Consider the following 9,912-nt stretch of genomic DNA (forward strand, 5'->3'; position numbering starts at 1 on the left):
ACGGCCTAAAAGAAAAGAAAAAGGAAACAAAAGCCCGATAGTGATTCATATGCACGAAAGCCCGATCTAGATTCATCAATCGATCGACCACACGTAGGCACGAACTGACAATCAACCTATTCTGCTGATCGGCGCATGTTTCCTCCGGACACGAAATTCTCAAATCCCCAGTAGTAGCAACGTGAGCGTTATGGGAAAAAAAGTTGGTAATGTTTTTTTATTGCATTTTTAATTGCTAACCACATTTGCCACGCGGTAAAAAGTTGTCAATGTTAGTGCTGAGTACGTAGTACTACGCACGGTGTTTACCGAGTTCACCAATTGGCATCATTTTTTTTTTGACTCGATTACTAATTGGCATCATCCTACTCTGACTGGACTTTTTGTATCGTGGTGTATTCAAATCGGCTGTATTATTTTGGGTCGTACTTATGCTAGATTAGATCTCCACCTTTTATGACTTGTATGTTAGATGAAATCTTGGCCCTATGTTAACTCTTGCATAATCCCCACCGCAGAATGTCTATCGTATGTTAGATATATGCTCAAGTGTGGCTTAAAATCATTTTTGGCAATAGTAATCATGCAAAAATCAAGATAACAATTGTAGCCAAGTTGCCAATTCACTCTCCAAAACATACAAATAATTAACTGATCCAATTCACCTCCTTCCAGATTTATTAGATTACAATCTTTTTTTTTGTCAAAATGACTATTAGCTTTTCAACAGTAACTTTTTGACAGCAAATTCACAAAATAAATACCTCAGTCATCTGAGAGAAATTGAGTATACAACCATGCACAGCCATATAAACTGAATAATGGTATATACCACATCCGTCCCATGCAAATCCACGTCACTTGTTTTGGGACCGAGGGAGCAGTACATGCAATGTTGGCAGAGAAGAACGAATCGTGCACTATAAACTTAACACTTTCTCTCCTAATTTTCATTTCAAACTTGCATATACCACCATTCTCGCATATACAAAGTCCTTGCTTTCATTTCATCAGGACTACCTTGAAGCGGAGCTAAGCTCAACAAGTGAGGCGTAGGCTCCATCCTTTATCCGCATGAGTTCTTCGTGCCTTCCTTTCTCCACAATGGTCCCGTTCTTTAGGACGCTGATGATGTGGGCGCCTCTCACCGTCGACAGTCGATGCGCCACCACGACGGTGGTCCGGCCGACCATCGCTTGGTCCAACGCCTCCTGCACCACGCGCTCGGACTCGGCATCCAGCGCGCTTGTAGCCTCGTCCAGCAGCAGCAGCCGGGGTCCCTTCACAATGGCCCTCGCGATTGCCACACGCTGCTTCTGCCCGCCGGAAAGCTGGATCCCTCTCTCACCCACCACTGTGTCATACCCGTTGGGCAGCCCGGAGATGAACCGGTGTGCATTCGCCACTTCTGCGGCGGCGACGATCTCTTCCTCCGACGCGGACCCCTGCTTGCCGTAGGCGATGTTGGCGCGGATGGTGTCGTTAAACAGCACAGGCTCCTGCGCCACGAGTCCGACCTGCAGCCGAAACCAGCCGACCTTGAGGGTCTGAAGCTCCATGCCGTCGAGAAGGATCCTTCCTGAGTCCGGGTCGTAGAACCTCTCCAGCAACCCGATCACCGTCGACTTCCCGCTTCCACTCTCCCCGACAAGCGCGGCAGTCTGCAAAGATGTATATTGTCAACCAGGTTAAAGTTCTGCGCTAGATACCACCAATTTCTAAAGAACACTAATACTGTATAATGTAGTAGGAAATTTTTAATTCAGATTGGAGTAGAAATCAACCTTTCCAGAAGGAATGCTCAAGGATAGATCATTGAAAATCTGAACATTTGGACGTAGTGGGTACTTGAAGCACACATTCTGGAACTCAATATCACCCCTAACAGCTGCAATGACTGCACCCTCCTCGCTGCTCGAATCAATCTTCGACTTACGGTCCAGAATTTCAAAGATAGAGACAGCTGATTCATTAGCCTTGGTGCTGTCTGCACCTAAAGCACTCGTTCGCGAGATTCCACTCGTGGCCAAAACTAACACGAAGAAGACCTGACAATAAATCGTTGGATCAGTTAACCAAGATGATCAACATTACAAAAAGATGAATGAGAATGTGTTCGCACCCTAAAAACTTCAGGAAATGATGCTGTTCCTTGGTGAACAAACTTGGCGCCAACATAGAAGCAAAGAGCATACGTGAAGTAGAACACCATAAACGAGAAGCCAAAGCCCAAGCCACCAACAACACCTTCCCTCATTCCTTGCCTACTGGGAGCTTCACATTTCTTCTCGAAGATATCAATTACCTTCTGCTCTGCACAAAACGAAGCCACAGTTCTGATGCCTCCAACCGCGTCAGTTGCAACTTGGCTTGCTTCTTCGTATTTAAGCTGCATCTCACCAAACAGTTGGATAAAACTACTTTCAGAGTCATGAATGCACGTATGGACTATCCTCATGACTAGTTATGAAATATACCTTTGCATCTTTGTTGAGACCTTTCAGGAACTTCATTTGAGCATAGCCTTGGAAACCCACCAAAGGAACCACCACTGTGATGATCAATGCTAGCTTCCAGTTTGCAACCATAGCTATGGTGAAGCCTGTTATGATGGTTGATACTGTCTGGATATTAAGTGCTAAATTGTCTCCAACTAGGCGCTTCACATTCAGGGCATCAGTCGATAGCCTCGCACCAATTGCTCCACTACAACACACAAGTTGAAATTCGTAGTATAAGTAATCTAAAATTATAGCGCTATTCAACTAGTATAACTAGCATAGCAGGCTAACTTATCCATTAAAAAAATCAAGATTAGTTAATTTTAGTAATGGTAAAAATTGTAACAATGGTAATTACTAGCACAAATAAACGGTAACACATTTGAACTTTTTGAGAGCATCAACCAGGATACCAAAGTCATACTCATAAACTTGAAATCGAAGATTTCTGAGAAACATTATGCTGAGAGAAACTAAACACACACCTAGAGTGTTGAGGTATGTCAAACCAGTTTATCTCCTGGCGCATGACACTTTGGAATGTCCGTGATCGTATGCGCTCCACAAGCTTCCCACCTGCTACTCCAAACAGGAAGTACTCTATTGGAACAAGAACAAGTATGGAAGCTCCCAGTACGACAAACATGCTTGCCCAGAACTTGGAGTCCTTAAGTAGCTCTGCTGGTGGCTCATAGAACGTCTTTATTGCATTTGAAATCAATACGCCATATACAGGAAAAACAACTCCGTGCATTGCAGCAGTTATAGAACCAAGAGCAAGAATAAAAGCCTCTGGTTTGTTGAGACAGAAGAGTCGGCCAATTGGAGCTTTCTTCCGACCACCAGACATTTTGTCCATAGTCTCTATGTCCTGATCATTACTGAATTCCACGGGATCAGATAGGCCAAGCGGGGAAGTGAAAGGGCGCCTACCACTCCCAAAAGAAGAGGAATCTTTACTCATACGTGACATACTTTTACTTCTTGGTTTGCTTTTCATGGACCTAGTAGAGCTAAGACCATCTGTTATTATCATATCAGAGTCAATATTCGGGTCATCTGATCCCTGCTGAGTCCCTTGCAGATGAATCAGCTGAGAGTAAGCACCATCAGATTTCTTCATCAGTTCTACATGTGAACCTGCACGAAATTCACACGAACAACTAGCAAATCATCTACCTAAGCTTGATGAACTAGCTTGTTGGTAAAAAATGAGTATATGCCCTAAAGGTTATATTATGGCTATCTCCCAGCTAGTAAATAAAGTATCAACTATTTCTTGGTTAGTGATCGGAACAGCAATTCTAGTCTAATCAGTCCCATTCGAATTTATCTCATAAGCTGTATTCATAAGACTAAAAGCATGTGCAGTAACTTATGCCCTCTCTGTAACATAACCACTATACAATGGGGCCTATACTAGTACTGTGTATCTCAACAAAATTAATGGTGGCATGCAATAAAACCTACTCCCTCCGATCCATAAAAGCGTCAGGGATACTAACTTTGTACTAAATCCCTGACAATTATTATGGATTGGAGGGAGTATAACAAGCATATCCAGAATGAAAATTTCAGTTGATCTCTTCATAAGTTTTCACATGGTATTGGTGTGTTGCTATACCTTGTTCCACCATCTTCCCATGCTGTAGGACGGATATCACATCAGCATTCTTTACTGTGCTTAGTCGATGTGCAACAATGATTGTAGTCCTCTCTAACATAACTCTATTCAAAGCTTCTTGAACTACCCTCTCAGATCCCATATCCAGTGCGCTGGTTGCTTCATCAAGTAGTAAGATTCTAGGGTCTTTTAAAATTGCTCTGGCAATTGCTATTCTTTGTTTCTGCCCTCCCGACAGTTGAATTCCACGTTCCCCAACCATTGTCTCAAGACCCTGCAATGTTTCAAGAGATACAGAAATGAATCATGTTGTGATATACGGAGTATCAACCAAATTAAAATATAGGCATATCGTTGCGTTGTACATTTGGCAATTTATCAATGAATATTGCTGCATTAGCAAGCTCGATTGCTCTCTTGATCTCTTCAAGAGTTGGATCATCCTTCCCATACGTGATATTTTCCCGGATTGTACTTGAGAACAACACTGGTTCTTGGCTGACAAGACCAATTTTTCCTCTTATCCATCCAAGCTTCATTGTTCTAATGTCGACTCCATCGATCAAGACTTCCCCAGATCCCGGATCATAGAATCTCTCAACCAAACTGATCACGGTTGACTTCCCACTGCCGCTCTCTCCAACTAGTGCCATTGTTGTGCCACTTGGTACTTGCAATGAGAACCCATCAAATACCAAATGTTCAGGCCTTGTAGGATAGCTGAAGTACACATCCTTTAGTTGAACATCACCCTTGATGTGTTCCAATATGATACCTGTGGTATCCCATATATCAATATTTGGCTGTCTTTCAATTGCCTTGAACATTCTATGTGCTGCTCCTTGACCTTCTGCAAAAGCTGTTATTGATGGTGTTGCCTGCCCTAAAGACCTGCAGAAGAGATGTAACTCAAATCGAAATCCATATGTTTAGGGGAACAGAGATGTAAAGAACCTATTTGACTTATTAGTGATTTCATATTTGTCTGAAAGTTTAGCCTGCCCTAAAGACCTGCGTGGAAGTGCTAACAGAACATTGTATTTTAACAAATGAGAGGCACCAAAAGGAACATTCAAAGATAAATGGAACCATCACTTTTGTCATGCACATGGCTTAATCAATATAAAGCCCTGCATGAAGTGCCTATTTTCTGAAAATATCAATTTATCTAAATTATTATCTATAATATTCTCTGTCCTCCAGTTGCCCAAAAAATATATTCTATGTCCTTCCAAGCCTCAAACCAAATATAACTCAAGAAAAAATGGTCAACTACCCAAATAAAAAAGTATTAAAACTTTAACTTACAATGCTCGTAACATCCTGATATGCACCCACCCACCTATTATCCCAACCCTCCACTTAAAGTTTTTGTCACAATTTTAAATTATATATAGGCATAGATAAATTATTACTAATTCAAGAATATTGAGGTGACAAGAATTAATGTAGGGAACTTACATTGCACCGATCATGACAGACATTAGAACATTAATAACTAAGCCACCATTGTATCCTCGCTCAACTATCAATCTTGATCCATACCAAACTGCCAACCCATAGCTACAAAACAAGATTGCCATTACAGAGCCTAATCCAAGCCCATTAACAGCACCTTCGTGTAGAGCAGATTCACGTGCTTTTCTTATGAACTTATTATACATTGTTATAGCTTGCTTCTCACCATTGAATGAAACAACCTTCAAAGAATATGAAGATTAACATGAACCTGATTAACTTACTAGGTCATAGTAATAGGCAATAATCAGTAACTTGAAATTGCAGAGGCTATTGGTTTGGGCACATGAAAACGCAGCCAAGCATGGGCTTTAATCATCACATGAAAACCAAACCAAGCATGACATTGTCAGCCAAATTAATTGACGGCCCAGGTTTTGGGAAACTCTGGCTCCAAAACTGAACTAGAGAGACAAACTTTTAGCATCAAACCTGCGGACCAAATTTGGTCAAAGTTGCCAAAGTTTGGTAAGGAAAACTTTGGCTCTCATGGGCATAAAACAGAAGTAGACTTAAAGTACTTAATAGAACTCACCGTTCTAATGGTCCCAATAGTTTGTTCAACAATATTTCCAGCATCTCCATATTTTGCTTGTATGCGGGTGGAGAGTCTTGTCGTCAACCTTGACACAATAGCGCCAGCCACAGCTATTGGAGGAATGCATGAGAGTAAAACAAGGGCCAAGAGCCATCCTCTCACAAATGCAATAACAAAACCTCCAAAGAAAGTAGAAAGGAGTTGTATGCACTTGCCAACCTAAGAGAGAATATGTGCAAAGCAAACTGTTAATGGAAAATAGTGTGGTAGTTATTTTTTTATGAGATGCTTATGCATTTAGACAGAAAAGAGTAATATTTATTTCTTTCCAAGAAGGTTAATGTGCTAAACTTTGCAACGTCCAATAGCCACTTTTGAAGTACATGTTATATCCATAATGATTAATGTAATTTTCATCAATGTTAAGAAAATGCATGATATTTGTTATATCGACTGAGACCTGCAATATCGAAGACTCCGTCCAACAATAGAGCCATTTTGTAGTATATTATAAGCTTGTCCATAATGTTTGAAGTGCTTATAGCATCTAAAACAGTGTTTTGTCTATTCAATGTTTACTTATTATACTCCCAAACAAGGTACCTTTTCTCCAATAGAATCTTGAATTAGAAATGTATCTCCTGACATTCTCTCAACCACTTGTCCTGTGCTCATTTCCTTATCGAAAAACGCAATGTCCTGTCTCAGAATCGCCTTGAGATAGAGAGTCCTGATTCGGGCTGCCTGCCTTTCTCCAGTAATTGTCCAACAAGATACCTCTATGGAAACATTGAACAAGTAAATCAAGCAAGAAATATTTGTGGTGGTAATATCTATTGATAATAATCTAGGAAACAGTACTGCAACATTAGTGCAGATTTTTATTTTAAATTTGTTTTTCCAATACCTAATGTTTTTTATAAAGCATGTCCAGAAACAGATGTGAAGGTATCCGTTGCATAAGAAAGCCACTTACGAAGTGTTGAGGCCAGTCCAGCTCCGATGCCGAGATAGATAAAGTTCATGATCACCTGACAATAATAAAAATGCTTGATTAGAAACAATAAAAGAGAGCGACAAAAGAACACTTCCGCTGCTAATAAGAGACAAAATGCTTGAATAATGCCAAAGAAACGGTGGAAAAGGCCGACTCGCAAGTTGTTTGCAGGTCGAGTGCACGAATAATGCCTGATTTCAACTTGGCATCGTATATGCCAAGTAAACCCTCCGCCGCTGAAGATCGCAAAATTAAACTACGGAGTACCAAAAGAACAGGAAATCTAATTAGGGGTACCAGTAGGCGATACCATATGGACTGCTGGAATCATTCCGCGGGGGAAGGGGCAGGCGGCCGGGGCATAGTTGCCGGCTCGCCGTCGTGGCTGCGGCTAGAGGCCGGCAAGCCATGGGCGGTGGGCAGAGAGGTCAGGCGAGTGGGAGACCATGCCATGGACCATCGGACCTTGTCATTCATTCTGGCCCAAAACAACGTGATGGGCCCAATTTCGTTTTCTCAACCCAGAAACCGTGTGACATTGGGCCTCATTTTTCCAACAAGAAATAAAAAAAAAAGCACGCCGGCCGGTGCTCACACACCTTGGTGACGTTGTGCAGCACGTCCGGCGAGGAGGCGGAGGAGCCGAAGGCGTCGATGACGTCGCCGAAGATGAAGGTCATCAACGGCTGCGCCATGCCGTTGCACACCGCCGCCGCCGCGCCCGCCGCCATCAGCGCCGCGTCCGTCCTGTCCGCGAACGCGAACATCCGATGCATTGGCACGCGCGCCGCCGCCGGCTCCGTGGCCGCGGGCCTCTCATCGCCATGGATTCCTCCTCCTCCATTGACGCTCCTCTCCCTCCCTGCCATAACTAAGCGTTAGTCAACTCTCGCCTTCGGCCCGCTTCTATGTTCTGGCCGGGTTCTTGATCATGGGAGCTAGTTAGCTGAGCTCAATTATTTGGGTTAATTTACGCATTGTTTGCGAGTTTTGCCAGGGCTTGCGTTGGATATATGCGAGGTCACAAGCTTCGGCATTAACTTAAAAGAAGTCAGACTACCATTATATTACTCCCTGGAGTATCATACATTCGCGCGATGCTGTCCAGCATATTTTTCGAAACGGATGGTTGTCCGGCACTCCGACATATAAAAAAGCAAGGGCTTGCGAGGTCAGTGGTCACTGATCACAAGCTTGATGAGCTTGGGCAGTTAATTAAGATAATCGCCAGTCTGATTAATTGGCGGGCAACCCAATGCAGACGCATGACAGCGATGATCCAACGAAGAACGTTCGTACTCTCTCCGTTCACAAATAAATGTACTTTTAGGTTTTGTCATAAGTTAAAATGAAAGATATATAAAGAATTGATCGACTTTATTTCAAAACGTAGCAACATTTATGACACTAAATTAGTATCATTAGAACCGTTTTGAAATGTAATTTCATAATATCCGATTTGATATCATGTTTGTTACTATTTTCAACAAAATTGGTCAAAATCTAAAAGTACACTTATTTGTGTATGGAGAGATCAGTATGTACACACACGCGTACCCGAGCTCGCGGATATCAATCCTGCTTCGCTCTCATCTGAGTGGAGCCGTGTCAATGCAAATAGAACTGGACGGCCAATCAAGTTTAAAACCGTATATAGGATTGAACTTCTTCCGTCCTAAAATAAGAGTCGCATTTTTTTTCAAAATAGGCAAATCATGTATAGATAGCATATAAAATAAGTTTTGCGTTTTAGAACGGACACATCACACAAGTGGGGAACACAGGTTAGGAATGGACCTTGTGAGTACACGGGTCTAAGCCTCTAAGGATCGTTATACTATGAAAGCAGATGGTACATGAACCTACGCACAGTGCTATTGCTTGTCGAAGAATTTGCACTCTGGGGTTTGAAAGTTTCAGCGAAAGTTACCACTGAATTAACTAGCTTATGCTCCAATTAAGAGCACGCAAGTCGTTGTAGTATAGTGGTAAGTATTCCCGCCTGTCACGCGGGTGACCCGGGTTCGATCCCCGGCAACGGCGTCCGTTTTTTCTTTGCCCTCATAGCAACCGGTTTCCGGCTGAGGTCCGCCCTGCCGCACTGGCCTCATAGCGACTTGTGACAGCAACAACCACAGAGGCGGTAGCTCGGAGCGATCACGCCCCACCGTCTGAGCCACACGATCTAGCATCCACCTTCTTGTCCACTAGTTTGCCCTTCTTTCTTTTTTTTTTCCTCTTTTAGTTAATTAGAGAAAGTTGTTAACAAGCAAAATTACTATTTGTGTCAGGTATTTTTTTGAATCCTTTTGTGTCAGTCCTCTCTCTCTTTTGTATGTGACCACCGGCAACTTTTTGAATTTTTCTTTGCTTCTCTCTTCTCTCTTGTTTCCTTGCTGAAATTTCGAAAGTGTTCGCTTATGTATGTACCTATCGGTACTAACAAGAATACATGATGGTACTCAAATCACAATATGAACATTTACCCAAAATAAAAACGAGTACCTCTTCAATACTTAGTTGTGCGTGATGGTACTCAAATAACAGAACATACACAAACTCATAATTGTACGTCATGTATGAAGAACAAAACCGCAAACATCTATGAAAATTATTACACCGTCATGTACCCATGGTACAACACAGATGCACCAAGTACCATGAAGAAAAAATAAACAGAAACATTCATCAAAACTTAATTCCTTCTCATGTAACCATTCATCAAAATTATTAC

At 42.2% G+C, this 9,912-nt stretch overlaps 1 protein-coding gene and 1 non-coding gene across 3 annotated transcripts; one reads left to right on the plus strand and one right to left on the minus strand.

Annotated features, from left to right (window-relative positions):
• Nucleotides 1-664: 664 nt before the first annotated feature.
• On the minus strand, nt 665-8,138 carry LOC100835932 (ABC transporter B family member 4). Of its 2 annotated transcripts, none has more exons than XM_003566008.4 (12): nt 7,778-8,138; nt 7,158-7,212; nt 6,785-6,960; nt 6,179-6,400; nt 5,587-5,825; nt 4,491-5,016; nt 4,126-4,399; nt 2,987-3,641; nt 2,478-2,706; nt 2,123-2,389; nt 1,785-2,048; nt 665-1,661 (listed from the first exon to the last, which is right to left on the minus strand). In XM_003566008.4, exons 1-12 carry the CDS (start codon nt 8,045-8,047, stop codon nt 1,017-1,019), a joined length of 3,822 nt encoding a protein of 1,273 aa, XP_003566056.1. In that variant the 5' UTR covers nt 8,048-8,138; the 3' UTR covers nt 665-1,016. The 2 variants fall into 2 exon arrangements, with proteins under 2 accessions (XP_003566056.1, XP_010231184.1); XM_010232882.2 differs by lacking the exon at nt 7,778-8,138 and adding an exon at nt 7,489-7,644.
• Nucleotides 8,139-9,149: 1,011 nt separating this feature from the next.
• On the plus strand, nt 9,150-9,221 carry TRNAD-GUC. The gene has a single exon. It is a non-coding gene; the product is annotated as a tRNA-Asp (tRNA).
• Nucleotides 9,222-9,912: the final 691 nt, after the last annotated feature.

Source organism: Brachypodium distachyon, chromosome 2, assembly GCF_000005505.3.
Source record: "Brachypodium distachyon strain Bd21 chromosome 2, Brachypodium_distachyon_v3.0, whole genome shotgun sequence".
Lineage (NCBI taxonomy): Eukaryota > Viridiplantae > Streptophyta > Magnoliopsida > Poales > Poaceae > Brachypodium > Brachypodium distachyon.

Coding starts and splice junctions, on each gene's coding strand:
- LOC100835932 (XM_003566008.4), bottom strand. CDS start 8,047: ATGGCAGGGAGGGAGAGGAGCGTCAATGGAGGAGGAGGAATCCATGGC. Junction 5,017..5,586: donor TCTGTCATGATCGGTGCAAT/GTAAGTTCCCTA, acceptor TCTCTTCTGCAG/GTCTTTAGGGCAGGCAACAC. Junction 1,662..1,784: donor TGAGCATTCCTTCTGGAAAG/GTTGATTTCTAC, acceptor ACATCTTTGCAG/ACTGCCGCGCTTGTCGGGGA.